Source organism: Bos mutus, chromosome 16, assembly GCF_027580195.1.
Source record: "Bos mutus isolate GX-2022 chromosome 16, NWIPB_WYAK_1.1, whole genome shotgun sequence".
Lineage (NCBI taxonomy): Eukaryota > Metazoa > Chordata > Mammalia > Artiodactyla > Bovidae > Bos > Bos mutus.
In genome coordinates, this window is record NC_091632.1 from 40,477,716 (window position 1) to 40,501,856 (window position 24,141).

A 24,141-nucleotide genomic window follows, 5' to 3' on the forward strand; every position below is an offset into this window, starting at 1 on the left:
TGGTTTTTCCTAGGGACCTTATCTTGATGTAGATTCTTAAAAGTGACAACTGAACATTTCAGTAACCACAGTTTGAGGTAAACAACTGGAGAAAACTGCTAATGAGGCATCTTGAGTTTCTCCTGCCCTTGACAAAGAAAACATCTGAAAACAGGAAGCAGCACATGAGTGTTAGTCGGCTTTGCTTCGGTTCTGGGGTGCCTCTCTCTCCTAGCATCCCTGAGTCCTCCCAAATTAAGAAAAAGAAAAAAGCAACACTACAGAGTAATTTCCTGCATCGTATTCTAATCTCCAAATGTTGATTTCTATTTATATCATTCTTAGTTCCAGTACCTACTACCCAGGTTGTAACAACTGGATTTTATAGAGCAGGTGAGTTGAGATGATGTCATCTTTTGTAAAATTTTGAAAGTTATTTAGTATTTATCTTTTCTTCATGTGGACAGAATAATTGAGGTTCATGTTTTGCTGACATGATGGAGATTACTTAATTTATGTATAGTGCATGCATGCTAAGTCACTTCAGTCATGTCCAACTCTTTGTGACCCCGTGGACTGTAGCCCACCAGGCTCCTCTATCCATGGGGATCTCTAGTCAAGAATACTGGAGTGGATTGCCATGCCTTCCTCCAGGGAATCTTCCTGATGCAGGTCCTGAACCTGCATCTCTTATGTCTCCTGCATTGGCCGTCAGGTTCTTTACCACTGGCACCATCTGGGAAGCCCAATTTTTATGTAGACCTCAACATAATCAGTCCTGAATATTCACTGGAAGGACCGATGCTAAAGCTCCAATACTTTGGCCACCTGATGTGAAGAACCAACTCATTGGAAAAGACCCTGATTCTGAGAAGGATTGAGGGCAGGAGGAAAAGGGGACAACAGAGGATGAGATGGTTGGATGGCATCACCGAGTAGATGGAACAAGAGTTTGAACAAGCTCCAGGAGTTGGTGATGGACAGGGAGGCCTGGCCTGCTACAGTCCATGGGGTTGCAAAGAGTCGGACACGACTGAGTGACTGAACTGAACAGCATAATTGTAACTTGAAGATTTTATAATATTGGAGCACGAGATATCCCTAATGTTACGTGCTTGTTTTACTATTGAAAGGTTGTTGTTGAATCATGCAAATACATCGGGATTCTTGGCCCCCGGAGGAGAAGAATTCAATCCGGGGCCAGAGACGAGACTTGATCGCTCAGAGCTTTTGTGTAATAAAGTTTTATTAAAGTATAAAGGAGATAGAGAAAGCTTCTGACATAGGCATCAGAAGGGGGTAGAAAGAGTACCCGCTTGCTAGTGTTGACAATGAAGTTATATACTCTCTAATGAATCCAAAGAATGTCTGGAGGTTGTAAAGACCTCATCAGACCTACTCCCATAATTTACATTTTAAGATAACAGAATTAGCCAGAAGATTTAATCCAAAGACTGTCCTTAATCCAGAGATTGTCCTCAGGCAGGATACATTATTGTTATATAATCCTAAGGAATGTGGAGAAAGAAAAAAAGTTTGTCCTTTCTTCCTCCTTGAGAATTCCAGACCCCTCTCTCCTTGGGGACCCCTAGATTTCCTATCAACCTGCCTAGGAAATGATTCTCTCACTATTAATAACTAGTGTGTTTATAGTATTGTAGTAAGTGCTATGGAGATTTAAAAAAAAAAAGAGCTTTAGAAAAACGTTTTCCTTTTAAGATCTTCAGATTAACACTAGAGAGGAAAACATATGCCAGTGCTAGGCAATACAAACCATGGCTGATTATAAGTAGATTATGTTTATGTCTAATGAAACGAATTAGAGGAACGATTGTTACAAGGTATGTCAAAGACAGCATCTTGGAGCAAGAAAATCTAGAGCTTGATCTTGAAGCCTAGATATGCACAGGCGAAGGGAAGACCGTCCTGTTAGGGATACAGCACAGTTTTCGAAGAGGAAGGAATCACAGAATATAGTGTGAAAGTGAAACTGTTAGTCACTCTCAGTCGTGTCCAGCTCTTTCTGACCCCATGGGCTGTAGCCCGCCAGGAATTCTCCATGAAATTCTCCAAGCAAGAATACTGGAGTGGGTTTCCACTCCCTTTTCCAAGGGATCTTCCTGACCCAAGGATTGAACCCAGGTCTCCTGCATTGCAAGCAGACTCTTTACTGTCTGAGCCACCAGGGATTCACTGTTTAATAGGTATAGAATGAGCTGGTGTATCATTTGGCAGAACTTACTTCAGAAGGAAAAATGCAGGTTTTACGGTGATAACTAAGAAGTATGTTGGAGAGTTTTGTTACCTTTGCCAGATGTATGTGTGTGTACATTTCAAGTTATTGATCATAGTAGATATCTAGATGAAATTTATTCAGGAAATGTTGATAGTCATATCTCAACACCATGCATTTATTTTGAATGTTTTTCATAGGATACCTTTGTGGCAGTGTTTTCATTTCTCTCTGGAAGGTTAGTGCATGTTTCTGAACAGGCTCCTTCGATCCTGAATTGTAAGAAAGAGTTCTTGGAGTCTTGTCATTTTGTTGAACTGCTTGCCCCCCAAGACATGAGGGTGTTCTACACGCACACTGCCCATGCTCAGCTTCCATTCTGGAACAACTGGACACAAAGAGGTAATGGGACCAATATTCAGATGTTTATCTCACCTGGTTAAGCTCAGTTTCATTCTACCAGAAATAGTACACAAGTGAATGCATTATTCAGCAATGCAAATTATATGGTTTTTCTTATTTATTTTTAAAAGGCAAAGTGTGATGAAAATCACATTTTAAATGCTTCTAATGACATAAAGGTCCAATAAATTTGCTTTCATTTAGTCAACTTAATTTCACAGATTATATGCTATAAATACGGTTTGATTACAGCATGCTATATAGCAGGTTAATTGCTACAAAGGCTCTGTTTCCTTCACGTGAATACAATTCAATGTTTTTCCTCTTACACTGACTTCATTCTCTCTCTCTAGAGATAAGCGTCTCAAAGTTAGATCCCTTTCCAGTTTTTCTTCTCCTTAAAAGTTTTGTTTTCCTTTGGAAATGCTGCTTTGCCTGAACTGGGGGATGGGGGGTGGATTCCTACTCGAAATTTTCTTTGCCATCTTCTATCTCATGTCATCTTCCGTGCATTTGTTGATCCTTTCTCAGTTAGTTCAATCACTCAGTCATGTCTGATTCTCTATGACCCCATGGACTGCAGCACGCCAGACTTCCATGTCCTTCACTGTCTCCCAAAGCTTGCTCACTTATGTCCATCAAGTCGGTGATGCCATCCAACCATCTCATCCTCTGTCGTCCCCTTCTCCTCCTGCCTTCAGTCTTTCCCAGTATCAGGGTCTTTTCCAGTGAGTCAGTTCTTCACATCAGGTGCCCAAAGTATTAGGGCTTTAGCTTCACATTAGTTTTCGAATGTTGAGTTTTAAGCCAACTTTTTCACTGTCCTCTTTCACTTTCATCAAGAGGCTCTTCAGTTCCTCTTCGCTTTCTGCCATACGGTGGTGTCATCTGCATATCTGAGATTATAGACACTTCTCCTGGCAGTCTTGATTCCAGCTTGTGCTTCATCCAGCCCAGCACTTTGCATGATGTATTCTGCATATAACTTAAATAAACAGGGTGACAATATACATCCGGTTCTAACTGTTGCTTCTTGATCTGCATACAGATTTCTCAGGAGGGAGGTAAGTTCAGTTCAGTCGCTCTCTGTGACCCCATGGACTGCAGCACACCAGGCTTCCCTGTCCATCACCAATTCCCAGAGCTTGTTCCAGCTTATGTCCATCAAGTCAGTGATGCTATCCAACCATCTCATCCTGTGTTCTCTCCTTCTCCTCCTGCCCTCAGTCTTTCCCAGCATCAGGGTCTTTTCCAATGAGTCAGTTCTTTGCATTAGGTGGTCAAAGTATTGGAGTTTCAGCTTCAGCGTCAGTCCTTCCAATGAATATTCAGGACTGATTTCCTTTAGAATTGACTGGTTTGATCTCCTTGCAGTGCAAGGGACTCTCAAGAGGCAGGTAAGGTGGTCTGGAATTCCCATCTCTTAAAGAATTTTCCACAGTTTTTTGTGATCCACACAGTCAAAGGTTTTGGCATAGTCAATAAAGCAGAAGTAGATGTTTATTCTGGAACTGACAAAAATCCTTTCTCAAGTTACCCTTTATATCTTATTTCATACTTTTCATGAGACATCTTTTAAAGATTTTAGTATAGATCAACTTTCTTTTTGATCCCAAACCCTTTTCTCTCATTTTGATTATTTTATTATGGTAAAAAAACACATTCACAAAATTTACCATTGTAAGAGCTGACTCATTAGGAAAGACCCTGATGTTGGGAAAGATTGAAGTCAGGAGGAGAAGTGGGTGGCAGAGGATAAGATGGTTGGATGGCATCACTGACTTTATGGACATGAGTTTGAACAAACTCCAGGAGATGGTAAAGGACAGGGAAGCCTGGCATGCTGCAGTCCATGGAATTGCAGAGTCAGACATGACTTAACAACTGAACAACAGCTGTTTTTGAGTGTATGGTTCAGCAACATGAAGTCCATTCACACTGTTGTGAAGTGGATCCCCAGAACTTCATCCTACAGATCCAGATTTCTGTACTTTTTTCTGGTTTTCAGTCCACTGCCCAGCCCAGTGAAGATCAGTTTTACAAGCTTTTTTTTTTTTTTAACCACAGACCCTCTCTGTCCTCTGTACACGTTTTGTAGAAGCTCTGGAAAAGACACCTGTCACCCCTGCTTTTCTTCCAGCTCCTTCTTTCCTGTTTTGTTGTTGTTCAGTCGCTCAGTCATGTCCTACTCTTTGTTACTACACGGACTGCAGCATGCCAGGCTTCCCTGTCCTTCACCATCTCCCGGAGTTTGCTCAAACTAATGTCCATTGAGTCGGTGATGCCATCCAACCATGTCATCCTCTGTCATCCCCTTCTCCTCCTGCCTTCAATCTTTTCCAGCATCAGGATCTTTTCCAATGAGTCAGCTCTTCACATCAGGTGCCCAAAGTATTAGAGCTTCAGCATCAGTCCTTTCAGTGACTGTTCAGGGTTGATTTCCTTTAGGATTGACTGGTTTGATCTCCTTGCAGTCTAAGGGACTCTTAAGAGTCTTCTCCAGCACCACAATTCAAACTCATCAGTTCTTTAGCACTCAGCTTCTTTATGGTCCAACTGTCACATCCATACATGACTACTGGAAAAACCATAGCTTTGAATATATAGACAGTTTGTGGGCAAAGTAATGCCTCTGCTTTTTAATATGCTCTCTGGATTTGTCATAGCTTTCCTTCTTTCCTATTCCTATCATTCAGAAACACTGATTTCATTTTTCTTCCTCTTTCCTAAATATGTGTTATCAAACTTTAGCTGTCCATGTTTGTTTTTCTGCTTTTGTTTGTCATGTATTCATCCTGGGGACATTTATGCAGCTGTCTCTGTGGGCTGAGAGCTGTTCTAGGTGCTGAGGTACAACTGTGAGCAGAACCCACACGTGGGACTGTTCACCAGCTCTTTTCTCATTTACCTTTCAGTATCGCCCTACTGTCTCTGTCTGATTTTTTCACCTTCTTATCTTTGCTAATTATTTAATATTTTCCCTACTTGTGAAAACATACTAGTTTCTGAAATTGTTGTCTTTCAGACCCTAAACATTAACTTGCTCCATAAAGATGGTGTCCATCTCGTTCACTCCTGACACTGTGCTTTTGCCTTAGGAACCCCAAGGATCCAGACTCTCCCCAAGAGCCATTTTTTAGCCCCCACACTGCTCCTGGCTTATGCACGTGTTACCTCCTTCTGTCCCTTCCTTTGAATTCAGAGAACATTAAGAGGACATAAGAAGCTGTATAAACTCAGTGGTTGTCAGGTCTGGCCCAGTGTTAGAGCATGTTTCCACTTAGGTTTGTCATACAGACCTCTGAGAAGGAGCTGACCACTCTTTCTTTAGAATACAGCTTCAGCAACAAGAACTTGCACACTCTCGCCCAGGTGTGGAAGTGACTGTGGGCACCTGTCTACTGTTTGAGATCCCATAGGCTGAAGTTCTGTGTTTGAGGACTCCTGGGGAAAGCAGCTGAATTCACATGCCTGATGCATAAATAGTGCAGGTGAGTTTACCTTACAGTAGAGTTGCAGTATTTTTTATGTGCAAGGAATTTTAACCTTGGAATCTGAAGGTCTGAGTTTCAAATTGAATTACGTCCGTTCATGAACCTTGGACTCTTTGAAAGTTCTCTGGGCTACAAGGAAATCAAACCAGTCAACCCTACAGGAAATCAGTCCTGAATATTCACTGGAAGGACTGATGCTGAAGCTGAAGCTCCAATACTTTGGCCACCTGATGTGAAGAGCCGACTCATTGGAAAAGACCCTGATCTTGGGAAAGATTGAAGGCAGAAGGAGAAGGGGGTGACAGAGGATGAGATGGTTGGATGGCATCACCGACTCAATGGACACGAATTTGAGCAGGCTCTGGGAGATGGTGAAGGACGGGGAAGCCTGGCATGCTGCAGTTCATGGGGTTGCAAAGAGACATGACCTAGCGACCGAACACGTGAACCTTGGAGGCCACCTGGCTTCTCATCGTAAAATGAGAATCTTAGTTTCTGACGTGCCTGTTAATGCAGGGTTGCCGAGAGGACCTAGCAGTCAGTGGATAAGTGAAGCCCTGGGGATGTTTGGAGCATCCACAGCATAAAGGCTTATCTTTACTGCTGTCATCTATTGAGTGGTTACTGGTTGTCAGGATCCCTTCTTGATGCTTTAGTGGAGTAACCCAGTTAACCTTCACAAGACTTCTCCAGTGGACCGAGACAGTAACTGTGTTGATTTGTGTCTGCTTAGAAGCAGGGCAGTTATGGTTATGGAACAGGGGTTGAGAGGAGCCCTCAACCCACATCACGGGCCTGGCCGGAAGGAGCAAGGCCAAAGGAGGGCTGGGGACAGGAGCTTGGGCTGCAGTGCAGCTTAGAGAGCAGCTGGGCCAGGCACCTAAAGGGGGTCCAAGCTCCACAGGCTAGAGGATCCTGGCATCTGGATGGAGTAGTCCTATCTCAGAGCCCCTCAGTGCATGGCCTGGGAATTTGGGTGGCAATCAGGTCCCCCACAGTCAAGAGCTGAGCCATTTCTGAGCTGCCACAGTCACAGAGGTGCCAGTGTCACACTGCCTGTCAGTATGGAGCTGGCCTTCACCTTGGCAACGTGAATCCAGAGCCCCTTTGACAGCTTGGCCGCTGGGACTGCACCTTAAAGCGGGAAACCTCGCCCCAGACAAAGCTAAGCACTTGAAAGTGGCCCCACGGCACGGCTCCCGTCTGACCCTGGCTTCCCCAATCTGATCTGAAAGTCAGATCAGGAAACTAAGGATGTTTTTGAAACATCCTTCTCTTGCCTTAATTCCTCCATGATTTATTTGAGCCTTGAGTGAAACAGTTTTTATGTTGAGACAACAGGACATCTTAGAGAAATGAATTTCTTTACCTTATTTTTTCACTTCTTTTTCTCACTGTGCTCAGTTGTGTCCGACTCTGCGACTCTTTTAACTGTTGCCTGCCAGGTTCCTCTGTTATGGAATTCTCCAGGCAGGAATACTGGAGTGGGTAGCCATTCCCTTCTCCAGGGGATCTTCCCAATCCAGGGATCAAATCCGCGTCTTTTGTGTCTCCTGCATCACAGGCAGATTCTTTACCTCTGAGCCATCTGGGCAACTCACTTTGTCAAGTTCTTTCATTTATTTCTCATGGATATTCTGTAAGAACTTCTGGTTTCAGGATTCTGGGACTGCAGCTCTTACAGTTTCAGGAATTATGGTAGTTTGGTCATCAGTCCCTTTACTTTTAAACTGGAGGTTTTTAAAAAGTCATAAACACTTTTCTTGATTACTCAGAAGTCCAGTTTCTGACTCTTGCTAATTATCCTTCCCTCAGGGATATAAACGCCTGGACTATATTTGGTATTTTGGGTCTTTAGAATTCTCATTGTAAATTCTCCTTCAGTGTATTTTAAAAAAATATTTCCTTGGTTTCTATAACTGAGGACTGTTCACTCCAGTGAACAAACGTTCAAGATATATAATTAGGGAGACTCACCAGACAAAAGTAATCAGCAATACCTGAGAATAGACTCAGTTTCCTACTGTGTCCTAAGGTGGGCAAATTTAAAAGTTTCTGAATTACCCCCTTATAAATCAGTAAAACAAATGCAAAAGTTTATAAAACTGAAGCAGAACCTTTGGCATGAGAGTTGTGAGGGGAAAAATTTATTTCTGTCTTTCCGTTGTGCTGGGTCCTCATTGTGGCTTGAAGGCTCTCTAGTCCAGAGCACAGGCTCTAGAGCAGTGAATCTATTTGCAGTGAATGGAATCTTATTTCCCTGACCAGGGATCAAACCCAACTCCCCTGCATTGGAAGCCGGATTCTCAACCCCTGGATCACCAGGGAAATCCCGAGAAAATGTTATTAATGACACTGAATTGGTACCACTTTCTGGAACTTAGTTTTGCCAACATATTATGAGAGTCATGAAATGATCATATCGCTTAGGTACACAGCTCTGGGAAATTTATCCAAGGAAAGAAAACACAATGAAAAAAATGTATTATATATCCTACACCCAAAAGCTCTATGTAGTCTAAATTCCAAGTTTTTGAGACATGTCCAAACTATTACCAGGGCGTGGAATATCACCAGCAAAATACTTGTGTCACAGGATGACTATGTTGGCGTTTAAAGCAGTGAGTGCAGGCAGGTGTAGAAACACAGACAGAACTGCAGGAGATGACAGGGAAAGGCCATCATCAGTGGCTCTCAGGGCCTCTCCTGAGGGCTGCTGATCAGCAGGAAAGCCCTGGGTAAATCCTGGATGGGATGAGATCTTGATAAAGGGGAGAGGAGTCCTATCTTAAGAGTAGCTCTGTCTCTTAAAAGAGTGTCCTGTTTGGTTAGTGATGGTTTGAGGGGAGCCACCCAGGGCAGGACACTGACGGGTATCTTTGTTTCTAGTGGCCTCACAGTATGAATTGGCACTGGTGAAGTCCTTCTTCTGCAGGATAGGGTGAGTATGGGGGCTCCCTGAGGCCAGGAGCAGTTGGTTAGGCTCTGATTATATTTTAATTTTTTTCTTGATGTATGGCTTATCCCTGGGTTGGGAAGATCCCCTGGAGTAGGAAATGGCAACCCACTCCAGTATCCTTGCCTGGAGAATCTCATGGACAGGGGAGCCTGGTGGGCTACATACAATCCATGGCGTCACAAAGACATGCACACGCACATGAAAAAACAGTAGCTGATTTAGTGTTTCAGGTGTGCAGCAAAGTGATTCAGTTATATATGTGCATACTAAGTCACCTCAGTTGTGTCAGACTCTTTGCAGCCCTGTGGACTGTAGCCCTTCAGGCTCCTCCATCCATGGGATTCTCCAGGCAAGGATAACGGAGTGGGTTGCCATGCCCTCCTCTAGGGGATCTTCCTGACCCAGGGACCAAACCCAAGTCTCTTAGATCTGCCTTGGCAGGTGAGTTCTTTACCACTAGTGCCATCGTTCACGTGTGCATGCTAGTGCTAAGTTGTTCCAGTCGTGCTTGGCTTTCTGCGACCCTAACTGTAGCCCGCCAGGCTCCTCTGTCAATGGGGTTCTCCAGGCAAGAATACTGGAGTGGGTTGCCATGCCTTCCTCCCGGGATCTTCCCCACCCAAGGATCCAACCCCCATCTCCTGTGTCTCCTGCCTTAGCAGGTGGTTTCTTTACCACTAGCACCACTATTCACATATATATTCTTTTCCAGATTCTTTTTCATTGCTGGTTATTATGTGATAATTGAATATAGTTCCTTGTGCTGTGTAGGAGGTCTTTGTTATTTTATCTGTTTTATATTTAGTCGTCTGTATCTGTTAATCCCAAATTCCAAGTTTACCCCTCTGATTTTATTTAGCACTTATTTTGATTTTTCTGTATTCAGCTAGGTCTTCCATGGATACAAAAGACAAGACCTGGTTCTTGCTACAAGGAGTTCTTATATTTTGACTGAGAAGATACATGTACCCGTGAGAAAAGTAGATAGGAATGCAATAGGAGAAAAGACCGGAAAGATCACTCGGATCTGAAGCCCACTGTTGTCTAGGGGCCTTTTTGATTTTGTTTGGTTTTTGTTTTTCAGTCACATTTAAAATTAATTTTTGCAACTTTGAGCAACCTTAAAGCAAGATAGGTATATTTATGAGAAGACTTAAAGACTTCCTTAGTGGCTCAGCTGGTAAAGAATCCACCTGCAGTGCGGGAGACCTGGGTTCGATCCCTGGGTTGGGAAGATCTCTTGGAGAAGGGAACAGCTACCCCACTCCAGGATTCTGGCCTGGAGAATTCCATGGACTGTATAGTCCATGGGGTCTCAAAGAATTAAGACACGACTGAGCAACTTTCACTAAAAGGTCCAGAGACAGAGAACTAGAAAAAAAGAGATCAAAAGTTTAATTGTAATTGATTTCTGGTAGAATTTATTAGTGATTTTTTTTCTCCTTTAAGTTTACTATGACATGTTAATGTTTGTTGTTGTTTGATCGCTCAGGCGTGTCCGACTCTTTTGCCACCCCATGGACTGTAGCCTGCCAGCTCTTCTGTCTGTGGGATTTTCCAGGCAAGAATACTGGGGTGGATTGCCATTTCCTCCTGCAGGGGATCTTCCCTTCCCAGGGATCAAACCCGTGTCTGCTGCATTGGCAGGCAGATTCTTTACCACTGGGCTGCTGGGAGAGCCCTTCATAGTAAAAGAAAAAAACATTTAAAAATGACATTGCAATCACCAACATTAGTGTTGAAGTTCCTGTTAATAAGTAGCCTTGATATTTAGAGAAGAAAAATCCTTGTAATAGATCATTCAGACACTCCATGGACTTGGGGGGACCTGGGCTAATAGTATTCGAATGTTTGGGGTGGGGTAACCTGGAATGGTGTAGAGGAGGAGGCCCATGCTGGTTCCCTTTGTCACACGCTGGTGAGTTGTTCATGAAGATCTGAGAGCAGTGCCTGCCAAATAGTAAGCGTCGTATGTGTTTGTTACTCTAGTAACAGATAGGTAGGTGCCTTTCAGGTGCTTTTTCTGAGCCGAGCACTGTGGTTCTAGGATCAAAACGAAGTTCTGCCCTCATGGACTTTGTGTTCTATAGGATGGGGGCTAATAGTAAACAGCTGTGTAAATATACATGTGTCAGTGGTAGTAAGTTCCTTGTAGAACCGTGAGCTGAGTAAGGGGATTCCGGGCAGTGGAGAGGTTGCCAGTGTATTCATGGTGGTCAAGGAACTCTTCTCTAGTTAGAGGCCTAACTGACCAGAGCCCTGAAGGAGGTGAGGAAGCAGCGTGTTTGAGAGAAGACATTCCGGGAGAGGACAGAGGCCCTGGGCACAGCACACCTGGCTCCTGGGAGGATGGTGATGGAGTGGGTGGAGAAGACAAGGAAGCAGGGGCAGAGACCATAGGGCACGCTGACTCCTGGATGAAACGTTTGTTCAGGGTAGCCACTTAATTATTTTTAAAACTCCCGAGAATTTTCAAAATAATATAAAAACTAGTATAATGAACTGACATGTACTGATCATTTGGCATGAATAACTTTAACCATGGCCAGGCCTGTGTCATCTGTTCCACCTCCTCATGCCCCTCTCCCTGTTATTTTGAACCAAATCTCAGCTCTCTTTATCCTTTCCTTCATTGTTATTTCAGAGTCTCATCCTAACAGTAAGGTACTTGTCAAGCCTCCAGGTGTTCCTGTTGTTCCTCTGTGGCTGGCAGGAGCTGCTGGTTAACTAGGCTAACGAAGTTAGCTCCTGGCCCATCGAGTCCTCAGTGGTTTTGACACTTCCTTTGTGGCAGACTTATCATCCCAGGCTCAGCAGAGATGGCTGCTCTCCAGATCCAGGTCCTTGGGCAGTGGCTGCTACAGGGTCACCAGTGCTTCAGGAATGTCCAGTGGGTAGAGACAGGGCATTTTCATTTCTTAGAAGGAAATATCGTTGATGGTATGAAAGGCTTGTGATAGGTGCTGTGCTGGGTGGGGGTTGGAGCAGGGGGTTTGCAGGAGTGGTATAGCCAGGAGGTGGTGGGTCCCAGACCAGGCAGTGCGGGTAGACGTGGAGATACTGTGGATCTTCTGGATGTTTCCGTAGGGGAAGCTACAGAAACTGTATACTGATGGGTTAGTTTGGGGTGTGAGAGTAGTTAAGGAGATGTGGGGTCTTTGGCTCAAGGTGCCATGTATGGGGTGGAGGAAATTGCAGGATGAGCAGCTGCCTGGAGAGTTGGAGTGGGGGGAACATGTGGTGAGTTGTGGATGAGTGTGCAATGTTGACTAGAATTCTGCCCTGTGATCCTGGCAAGGTGTCAATCCAGGAGCCTGGGATTCAGGGGAGAAGGCCGGGCTAGAGACAGATGCGCAGGTCATTGATGTATCAGTGGTGATGAGAAGCCTAAGACCTGATGACCCCAGAAAAGCACTCACAGAAGTGGGAGGAGAGCCACCAGCAGAAGTACGGGTGCTGGCAGGTCAGTGTCAGCAGGGGGCGCTCTTCTGAGCGGTGACCTAGGAAGCAGGGTCAGGACTGAGTACAGAGAAGTGGCAGGAGATGCTGGAGTTTGAGGAGAGCAGAGAGCACGAGAGAGGGTGGGTCTGCTGGGCGAGCAGATACCCAACCTGAGCATCCGGGCTCATGATGGTCAGAGAGGAGAGGCGTGATGGCAGAAACAGAGCGTGAACCTCAGTCTGGGATGTTTGGTCAGAACCAGGTGGAAACCTCTTCCTGGTAGCTGGGCAATCAAACCAGCTGAACATCTTGGGGGTCGTTGCAGAGCCTCCCCGCCCTCAGGAGCCCCTGTGCTGGGTGGCAGAGAGGGTTGTGCTGTTGCCCCCACCAGGCACTGTGGGTGATGCTGAGCCGAATGCCAGGCCTGCACCAGGCAGGGGAGGAGGGGGTGCCTGGGGGCTGGCTTGGGGACACTGGTCCCAAGGGACCCTGTTACGTGATGCTTGGTTTAGACACATGAAATGAGATGGACGGCTCTGCCTGTCTGTCTGCCCAGCAGGAGTGGACAGTCACGCTGGAATCAGTGACCAGTTCACACTCAGAGTGATGAGCCAGGTCTCCAGAAAACCTCTTACTCATCGAATAACAAACAAGTATCATTGCCCTTGGGTACATTTAAATTAACGTTTCCCTTCTTTTAAAAATAAATATGTTTAACACTGCTCTGTTTATAATGGATAAACCAAGAAAGTCCTACTGTATAGAACAGGGAGCGCTGCTCAGTGTTATGTGGCAGCCTGGATGGGAGAGGAGTTTGGGGAAGAATGGTTACGTGTATATGTGTGGCCAAGTCCCTTTGCTGTTCACCTGAAACTGTCTATCCCCAACTACAAACTAAAAAGTTTTAAAAAGTAAATAAATATTAGACATTTGAGGCTTGGACATGTCTCCCTTGAAAATTACTGAACATTTTCCCTGGCCTTGTTTCACCTTGGACTAAGTGGACGATTCATGACCAGCACTAACCACTCTTTGCTTCTTCAGTGGAGGTGAAGCCGGGGAGCTGCAGCGGCCTTACTGCCCATTCCGGATCACCCCCTACTTGATTCACATGCGCAGCTTGGCCCTCACGGAGCCTGAGCCCTGCTGTCTCCTGCTGGTGGAGAAGGTTCACTCAGGTTACCAAGGTAAGTCGGGAGTATCTGCATTCAGCTCAGGTGTGACGTGTCCGTGCATCAGAAAGGAGCCCGTGAAAGCCTGCCTGTTCCCTGAGCCCGGTCTCCCTGACATCTCTGTCTGCCGGCCTTGACTTCTGGTGCTGGCGTCTCCTTCAAGGACAGCAGGGCCACTGGGTCCAAGCATAGACTTGGCCACAGACACAGACTTCTATCCTTTCTCTGCTGATGACCATCCTGTGGTCTTTTGCTTCTGTCTTGTGTGACATAGGAGCACTGAAACTGTTGCACAGAGAAATCACAAGAATGCGTTTAGGTTTTTTAAGTGTTTTGAAAGCCCCGCTGAGTAAACTGTGTAGTTTGTTTTCTGATGGCGTAACTACATTGCTAAATTCACATATCAGTATAGAAGCAGCTTCCATTCATTATATTTTGAAATTGTAGTTGATTCTGCTTGTAACGTGACACATGCTTTTTTGGAATTCATCATCCTGTGCAAAAAAATTCACACAAATCACAGGACTTAGGGACAAGAGTTGCTTTGTTGTGTAATCATTAGCTCTGGGCTTGAAGAAAGTTAGTCTTAAAAATTGTTGTCATAACAACTCAGAATTGAAGAAAAAACATCTTATGTGACTTAGACAAAGCAGTGTAGAAAAAAATGTTTGTCCCTTTCTCTTCCTCAAGGGCCCTGGACTCCTTTCTTGTGCTGGGGGCTGGGGAGAGGCAGACTCCTTGTCAATCTACCTAAGAATTAACTCCTCAATCTCACATCCTATTTGTTTGCTTAGTTACATGCAACCTCCCAGTTCAGTTCAGTCGCTCAATTGTGTCCAACTCTTTGTGACCCCATGGACTGCAGCATGCTAGGCCTCCCTGTCCATCACCAACTCCCGGAGTTTACCCAAACTCATATACATTGAGTCAGTGATGCCATCCAACCATCTCATCCTGTTGTCCCCTTCTCCTCCTGCCTTCAGTCTTTCCCAACATCAAGGTCTTTTCCAATGAGTCAGCTCTTCGCATCAGGTGGCCAAAATATTGGAGTCTCAGCTTCAACATCAGTCCTTCCAATGAACACCCAGGACTGATCTCCTTTAGGATGGACTGGTTGGATCTCCTTGCAGTCCAAGGGACTCTCAAGCATCTTCTCCAACACCACAGTTCAAAAGCATCAATTCTTCGGTGCTCAGCTTTCTTTATAGTCCAACTCTCACATCCATACATGACTATTGGAAAAACCATAGCCTTGAATAGACAGACCTTTGTTGACAAAGTAATGTCTCTGCTTTTAATATGCTGTCTAGGTTGGTCATAACTTTCCTTCCAAGGAGTAAGTATCTTTTAATTTCATGGCTGCAATGAGCATCTGCAGTGATTTTGGAGCCCCCAAAAATAAAGTCAGCCACTGTTTGCCCATCTATTTGCTATGAAGTGATGGGACCGGATGCCATGATCTTAATTTCTGAATGTTGAGCTTTAAGCCAACTTTTTCACTTTCCTCTTTCACTTACATCAAGAGGCTCTTGAGTTCTTCTTCACTTTCTGCCATAAGGGTGGTGTCATCTGCATATCTGAGGTTATTGATATTTCTCCCAGAAATCTTGATTCCAGCTTGTGCTTCCTCCAGCCCAGGGTTTCTAATGATGTACTCTGCATAGAAGTTAAATAAGCAGGGTGACAGTATATAGCCTTGACGTACTCCTTTTCCTATTTGGAACCAGTCTGTTGTTCCATGTCCAGTTCTAACTGTTGCTTCCTGACGTGCATACAGATTTCTCAAGAGGCAGGTCAGGTGCTCTGGTCTTCCCATCTCTTTCAGGATTTTCCACAGTTTATTGTGATCCACACAGTCAAAGGCTTTGGCATAGTCAAGAAAGCAGAAATAAATGTTTTTCTAGAACTCTTGCGTTTTTAACGATCCAGTGGATGTTGGCAGTTTGATCTCCGGTTCCTCTGCCTTTCCTAAAACCAGCTTGAACATCTGGAAGTTCATGGTTCACGTATTGCTGAAGGCTGGCTTGGAGAATTTTGAGCATTACTTTACTAGCGTGTGAGATGAGTGCAATTGTGCGGTAGTTTGAGCATTCTTTGGCATTGCCTTTCTTTGGGATTGGAATGAAAACTGACCTTTTCCAGTCCCGTGGCCACTGCTGAGTTTTCCAAATTTGCGAACATATTGAGTGCAGCACTTTCACAGCATCATCTTTTAGGATTTGAAATAGCTCAACTGGAATTTCATCCCCTCCACTAGCTTTGTTCATAGTGATGCTTCCTAAGGCCCACTTGACTTCACATTCCAGGATGTCTGGCTCTAGTGCCAGTGATCACACCATCATGATTATCTGGGTCATGAAGATCTTTTTTGTACAGTTCTTCTGTGTATTCTTGCCACCTCTTCTTAATATCTTCTGCTTCTGTTAGGTCCATACCATTTCTTTTTTGAGCCCATCTTTGCATGAAATGTTCCCTTGGTATCTCTAATTTTCTTGAAAGAAAGAAAGTGAAGTCGCTCAGTCGTGTCCAACTCTTTTCGACCCCATGGACTATAGCCTACCTGGCTCCTCTGTCCATGGGATTTTCCAGGCAATAGTACTGGAATGGATTGCCATTTCCTTCTCCAGCGGATCTTCCCGACCCAGGGATCGAACCCAGGTCTCCCGTATTGTAGAAAGACACTTTACCATCTGAGCCACCAGTGAAGTCTTAATTTTCTTGAAGGATCTCTAGTCTTTCCCATTCTGTTGTTTTCCTCTATTTCTTTGCATTGATCGCTGAGGAAGGTTTTCTTATCTCTCCTTGCTATTCTTTGGAACTCTGCATTCAGATGCTTGTATCTTTCCTTTTCTCCTTTGCTTTTCACTTCTCTCCTTTTCACAGCCATTTGTAAGGCCTCCTCAGACAGCCATTTTGCTTTTTTCCATTTCTTTTCCATGGAGATGGTCTTGATCCCTGTCTCCTGTACAATGTCACGAACCTCCATCCATAGTTCATCAAGCACTTTATCACATCTAGTCCCTTAAATCTATTTCTCACTTCCACTGTATAATCATAAGGGATTTGATTTAGGTCATACCTGAATGGTCTAGTGGTTTTCCCTACTTTCTTCAATTTCAGTCTGAATTTGGCAATAAGGAGTTCATGATCTGAGCCACAGTCAGCTCCTGGTCTTGTTTTTACTGACATAGAGCTTCTCCATCTTTGGCTGCAAAGAATATAGTCAATCTGATTTCAGTGTCAGCCATCTGGTGATGTCCATGTGTAGAATCTTCTCTTGTGTTGTTGGAAGACGGTGTTTGCTATGACCATTGCGTTCTCTTGGCAAAACTGTATTAGCCTTTGCCCTGCTTCATTCCGTATTCCAAAGCCAAATTTGCCTGTTACCCCAGGTGTTTCTTGACTTCCTCCTTTTACATTCCAGTCCCCTATAACAAAAAGGACATCTTTTTGGGGTGTTAGTTCTAAAAGGTCTTGTAGATGTTCATAGAACCATTCAACTTCAGCTTCTTCAAGGTTACTGGTTGGGGCATAGACTTGGATTACTGTGATATTGAATGGTTTGCCTTGGAAACGAACAGATCATTCTGTCATTTTTGAGACTGCATCCAAGTACTGCATTTCGGACTCTTTGTTGACTATGATGGCTACTCCATTTCTTCTAAGGGATTCCTGCCCACAGTAGTAGATATAATGGTCATCTGAGTTAAATTCACCCATTCCAGTCCATTTTAGTTCGCTGATTCCTAGAATGTCAGCGTTCACTCCTGCCATCTTCTATTTGACCGCTTCCAATTTGCCTTGATTCATGGACCTGACATTCCAGGTTCCTGTGCAATTTTACAGCATTGGACCTTGCCTCTATCACCAGTCGCAAGCACAACTTAGTGTTATTTTTGCTTTGACTCCGTCTCTTCATTCTTTCTGAAGTCATTTCTCCACTGATCTCCAGTAGCAGATTGGACACCTTCTGACCTGGGGAGTTCATCTTTCAGTGTCCTATCTTGTTGCCTTTTCATACTGTTCATGGGGTTCTCAAGGCAAGAATACTGAAGTGGTTTGCCATTCCCTTCTCCAGTAGACCACATTTTGCAACCTCTAAGTATAATAAAAGATTTCCATCCTGAATTCTAAATCACTCTGGGTTTGACTGTTGGATTACTTGGGATGAATAAAGTATTCAGTGTACACAGACTCTCTGTATTTAACTTGAGTAGGTATTACTTTTTAAAAATTATTATTTTTGGCTTCACTGGGCCTCTGTTGCTGTGAGGGCTTTCTCTGGTTTTGGCAAGCGGGGCTGCTCTCTAGTTGCGGTGCGGGGGCTTCTCATTCTGGTGGTTTCTTGCTACAGAACATAGGCTCTAGGTGAGTGGGCTTCAGTAGTTGTAGCACATGGGCTGGCTCTCAGGTGAGGGCTCAGTAGTTATGGCTCCTGGGTTTAGTTGCTCTGAAGCATATGGGCTCTTCCTGGACCAGCGGTTAAACCCGTGTCCCCTGAACTAGAAGGCAAATTCGCAACCACTGGGCCACCAGAGAAGCCCATGGGTTTTACCTTTTGACCTACTTAAAATGTAGTTAATAATGAAAAGTATTAGATTTGGCTGCTCAAAGGCCTGCCCCTTAAGTGAGATTTCTGCCATATCATATAGAGTTTGTTGCCTTTTTAATATGTTAAATGGATAATTAATTAGATATTTGCCTCTAAAACGAGTTTTTCTGTTCTTCATAGCTCCTCGAATCCCAGCAGATAAAAGAATTTTTACCACAACACATACTCCTGGTTGTGTTTTTCTTGAAATAGATGAAAGGTAAGTACTTCTTTAAGCCTAAAAGAAATTTGTTTTGGAAAATAAAATATTTAAAACTTTATGTTTAACATCCATCTACATAATGACATCTATCCATTTGCCCATTTGATGTTTGTCAGTTTGAAATTTGTGTTGTCTAAAATTTTAACATATCTTGCTTGTTGTACTTCTAAGATTTACAAGTTATCATGTTTTATTTCAAAGCTTTAGGTGGGTCAGAATTATTTTTCCGTGCTGCCCAAGAGGACAGTGAACCTTGGACCCATAGTATATCAGTGTTAGTCCCCGGATTGTGTCCAACTCTTTGCAATCTCATGGACTATATATAGTCCTCCAGGCTCCTCTGTCAGTGGAATTCTCCAGGCAAGAATATTGGAGTGGTAGCCATTCCCTTCTCCTGGGGATCTTCTTGACCCAGGGATCGAAGCCGGGTCTCCTGCATTGTATTTACCATCTGCGGCACCAGGGAAGCCCCCATAGTGTATAATTATGGTCAAAATCAGACCTAGACGCTGGCCTATGAGCCCTGTGCACATGTATTGCTTGCTCTAGGCAAGTGCTTTCCAGTTTATGATGAATTTTTATTAGTCTGAAGTGAAGGGGGAAAGGAGCAAGAAAAATAAGGCAGATTTCTTTTCTTGTAAAGCTAAGTTTACTTAATTTAAAGAATTGTTACTTGTTTTGAACTTATGTCCTACCTACTTTTTTTTAGTTATTAAAATAGTCTTTGTTATTTAACAAGTAGTGATAGTAGATAGTCATCATTGCTTATTGTTTTTTTTTTATACCTTTATTTGGAAAAATGAAACATTGTTATCCCCTGATCATACCCTTCATCTTCCCCCACGCTTGTGTAAAAATTTTACTTTATTTGTGAAATCTGAAAATCTGAGAACTAATACATCAATCATATTATAGGTGAGCATAAAGCAAAAATGTGAAAAAATCGGACACAGTTATGATAGGTATTAATTTTGGTTTTAAAAATTTTTTAACATCCAGGGAATTCCCTGATGATCCAGTGGTTAGGACTCAGCACTTCCACTGCTGAGAGCCTGGGTTCAATCTCTGATCAGGAAACTGCTGCTGCTGCTAAGTCACTTCAGTCATGTCCGACTCTTAGTGACCCCACGGACTGCAGCCTATGAGGTTCTTCCATCCATGGGATTTGCCAGGCAGGAGTACTGGAGTGGGGTGCCATTGCCTTCTCCGATCAGGAAACTAAGATCCCACAAACTGCATTGAGGCCAAAAAAAAAACCAAAAAACTTAAAAAAAAGTTTTTTTAACTTCCGGAAATGGATTTATTACCCATTTATTACCATTTAGTTATGAAACTAAACAGTAATAGTGAGTTATTTTGTATAATATAATCTGTATAAGGTAAGAAAATTTAGCTAAAGATATTCTAAAAATAGCTTGAGTTTATTGCATTAGAAAGTATGGTTAAGACTCCAGGCTTCCACTGCAGGGAGTGTGGATTCGATCCCTGGTTGAGAAACTTAAGATCCTGAATATCATGAGGATGTGGCAAAAAATAACAAAGATTATATATACATGAACTTCCCTGGTAGCTCAGACGGTAAAGCGTCTGCCTGCAATGCCGAAGACCTGGGTTCGATCCTTGGGTTGGGAAGATCCCTTGGAAAAGGAAATGGCAACCTACTCCAGTACTCTTGCCTGGAAAATCCCATGGATGGAGGAGCCTGGCAGGCTACAGTCCATGGGCTTGCAAAGAGTTGGACACAACTGAGCGACTTCATTTTCTTTCTTTCTTATATATACGTGAAAAAAAGAAACTATTTGTGAATTTGTACACATAGAAAATGTTTACAGAGTCAGTTTTTTTTCTAAGTCATCTTGAATGTCTGGTCATTAGAATTTTCTTATGAACATTTATCCTACAAATGTCTTTGTGACTGGTCCTCTATTTGATACTACTGTTTGGGAGACATTGTTTTTGTATACTTTTAAATACTCTGTATAAATTTGTAGCCTGCTTTCTTCATTTTACACCATAAGCATTCTTCTGTGTTATAATATGATCTTTGTAGACTTTTTAAAAGGCAGTGCAATTGAGGGCCTCAAGAGACCTCTGAAAAAGTGAAAAATGTTAGTTGCTCAGTCGTGTCTGACTCTTTGTGACCCCAGGGACTGTAGCCCACCACTCCTCTGTCCATGGGGATTCTCCAGGCAAGAATACCAGAGTGGGTTGCCATTCCCTTCTTCAGGGGATCTTCCCGACCCAAGGACCAAACCCAGTTCTCCTGCATTGCAGGCGGGTTCTTTACTGTCCGAGCCACCAGGGAAGCCCTCTGAGACCTCTATGAAACTTGTGAAAAGTATAGACTCCTAGTCTCACCCCAGAAATGCTGATTTAGGAAGCAGTGAGCCTGCAAGTCTGGCTTTCGGAAGTTTGGCAGGTGATTCTGATGCAACACCTCCGGTGACCAACGCTTCTTAGATTATGTTAACTCTTTCCCCACAATATAGGCACTCGGGTTGCTTGCTGCTTTTATAAATGCTGTAATGAACATCTCTGCATACCTTTCTTCATATTTAGAGTTTGTCTGAAAAGTACTGTTGAGAGTGTGTAAGGCACAACAGTCGCTTGGCACAATGACGTGCTGCCTGTGCTGTGTCTGTGCTCAGGGCTGTGCCTTTCCTGGGTTACCTACCTCAGGACCTGATCGGGACATCCATCCTAGCGTACCTGCACCCGGAAGATCGCTCTCTGATGCTTGCCATGCACCAAAAAGGTAAGCACCTGCTTCTTTACAGGAGGGCTTTTTTTTTTTTTTTTCCCCACTGATCTCCTTAAATTTTTCATTTCATTTCTCCCTAGAGCTTCTCTCAACCTCTAATCATTAGAAGTGCTCAGTCACTCCGTCCTGTGCAGCCCCCTGGACTGCAGACCACCCCCATGGAATTTTCCAGGCAGGAGTGCTGGAGTGGGTTGCCATTTCCTCCCCCAGGGGATCCTCCAGGTGATCTTCCCGACCCAGGAATCGAACCCATCTCTCATGCATTGGCAAGCAGTGCGACTAGTGCTGCCTGGAAAGCCCCTTGATCATTAGAGTGTTACCTTTAATCAAGAAAACAGTGTATTGAAACCATTGAAACAGTATTTTTTTCTATTTTGATATTTTAAAACATTTACAAATAAGTGCCTTAAGAGAGGCATTTGTAATAAACATTCATGTTAAATAAATTCTGTCTTATTGTTTTATGTAGTCTTGAAGTGTGCAAGCCATCCTCCCTTTGAACACCTGCCCATTAGATTTTGTTGTCAAAATGGGGATTACGTCATACTGGACTCCAATTGGTCCAGCTTCGTGAACCCATGGAGCCGGAAGGTTTCTTTCATCATCAGTCACCATAAAGTGCGAATGTAAGTCAATCAGTTTTCCTATTTTCTAAAAAATGTTTTTTCAAATAATATTCTTGGGCCCATTGACTCCTCTTTGAATCAGTTGACACACGAACTCAACAAAGAACAGGTTTTTGACAGTGCTTCTGGAAGACAGTTTGGCCTTTAAATATTAAGAGCCTTATAATATTTCTACTTCTACTTCCTTGGCCTAGTAACTCTATTATGGGAGTATGCTAAAGAAATAAGTCTAAATGCAGAGAGCTTTGTAAAGAAAAGACAGATTCTGCAATGTTATTTAATTGTAATAGCTTATATTGTTGTTGTTCAATGGCTAAGTCATGTCAGACGCTTTTTGATCCTGTGGACTGCAACACACCAGGCTTTTCTTCACTCCCTCCTGGAGTTTGCTCACACTCTTGTCCATTGAGTCGATGATGCTATCTAATCATCTCATCCTCTGCTTTCCCCTTCTCCTCCTGCCTTCAGTCTTTCCTAGCATCAGCATCTTTTCCAGTGAGTCAGCTCTTTGCATCAGGTGGCCAAAATATTGGAGCTTCAGCTTCACATTAGTCCTTCCAATGAATATTCAGAGTTGATTTCCTTTAGGATTGACTAATAATAGCTTAAATGTCATCATTAAGGAAGTTCTGAAACATTTGTTTGACATGTTATTATATTGATCCAATGAAAATTTTTATAGAAAGTACGTATCATGGGAAATTGATATATTAGGTGATGGGAAAAGCAGCCTGCAGAATTCTTATACAGCCTAATTATGTTTAAAACAAACACTATGAAATAGGAAAAAGAAGATTAGAAAGAAATAAAATATAAATTTTGATTATGTGTGGATAGTGGATTTGGAGTAAGGGTTTTTTTTTTCTCTTCTTTTCCTTTTCTCAACTTTAACATTCTCTTTAGTGAGCCTATAAGATTTTTTTCTTTTTCTATTTTTTTTTCTTCTGCTGTCAAATTCCACTTATTTGTCTCAATTTTGTTACATCTTTATTTTTTAAATATAGATTCTTTCATATTTATTTGCCTTCTGGCACTTCTAATTCAAGCCTGCTTGATTATTCTTTCCTGTCTGTGTAAAAACCTTACAAATGAATCCCAAGGAACCTGGACCATTGTTCTTATAGTCTGATGTCCTGTTGGTCCCTGGGCTTTGTGGTCCATATAAAGTTGACCTGGAGGTTTCACAGCCAGCCCATAAGTTTCCCTTTGATGTCTGTTTCTATTAGGAATGGGAATTATACCTAACTCTTCAGTACTAAATTGAAGAAAGTGGGGAAAACCACTAGACCATTCAGGTATGACCTAAATCAAATCCCTTATGATTATACAGTGGAAGTGAGAAATAGATTTAAGGGACTAGATCGGATAGACAGAGTGCCTGATGAACTATGGATGGAGGTTCGTGACATTGTACAGGAGACAGGGATCAAGACCATCCCCAAGAAAAAGAAATGCAAAAAGGCAAAATGGCTGTCTGCGGAGGCCTTACAAATGGCTGTGAAAAGAAGAGAATCGAAAAGCAGAGGAGAAAAGGAAAGATATAAGCATCTGAATGCAGAGTTCCAGAGAATAGCAAAGAGAGATAAGAAAGCCTTCCTCAGTGATCAGTGCGAAGAAATAGACGAAAACAATAGAATGGGAAAGACTAGAGATCTCTTAAGAAAATTAGAAATACCAAGGGAACATTTCATGCAAAGATGCTCTCAATAAAGGACAGAAATGGTATGGACCTAACAGAAGCAGAAGATATTAAGAAGAGGTGGCAAGAATACACAGAAGAACTGTACAAAAAAGATCTTCATGACCCAGATAATCATGATGGTGTGATCACTCACCTAGAGCCAGACATCCTGGAATGTGAAGTCAAGTGGGCCTTAGGAAGCATCACTATGAACAAAGCTAGTGGAGGTGATGAAATTCCAGTTGAGCTATTTCAAATCCTAGAAGATGATGCTGTGAAAGTGCTGCACTCAATATGTCAGCAAATTTGGAAAACTCAGCAGTGGCCACGGGACTGGAAAAGGTCAGTTTTCATTCCAATCCCAAAGAAAGGGGATGCCAAAGAATGCTCAAAGTGAAGTGAAGTGAAGTCACTCAGTCGTGTCCGACTCTTTATGATCCCATGGGATTTTCCAGGCAAGAATACTGGAGTGGGTTGCCATTTCCTTCTCCAGAGGATCTTCCCCACCCAGGGATTGAAACCGGGTCTCCCGCATTGTAGGCAGATGCTTTATTGTCTGAGCTGCCAGGAAAGTCCCGC

General features: G+C 43.2%; 1 protein-coding gene across 1 annotated transcript in view; it reads left to right on the forward strand.

The window, feature by feature from the left end:
- The window catches only part of PER3 (period circadian regulator 3), a 66,291-nt gene that overhangs the window by 2,188 nt on the left and 39,962 nt on the right, over positions 1 to 24,141 (forward strand). The window contains 6 exon segments of the mRNA XM_070384400.1: positions 2,413 to 2,614; positions 8,998 to 9,049; positions 13,553 to 13,695; positions 18,413 to 18,491; positions 21,143 to 21,249; positions 21,725 to 21,881. Of these exon segments, the coding sequence (XP_070240501.1) occupies positions 2,413 to 2,614; positions 8,998 to 9,049; positions 13,553 to 13,695; positions 18,413 to 18,491; positions 21,143 to 21,249; positions 21,725 to 21,881 (740 nt within the window).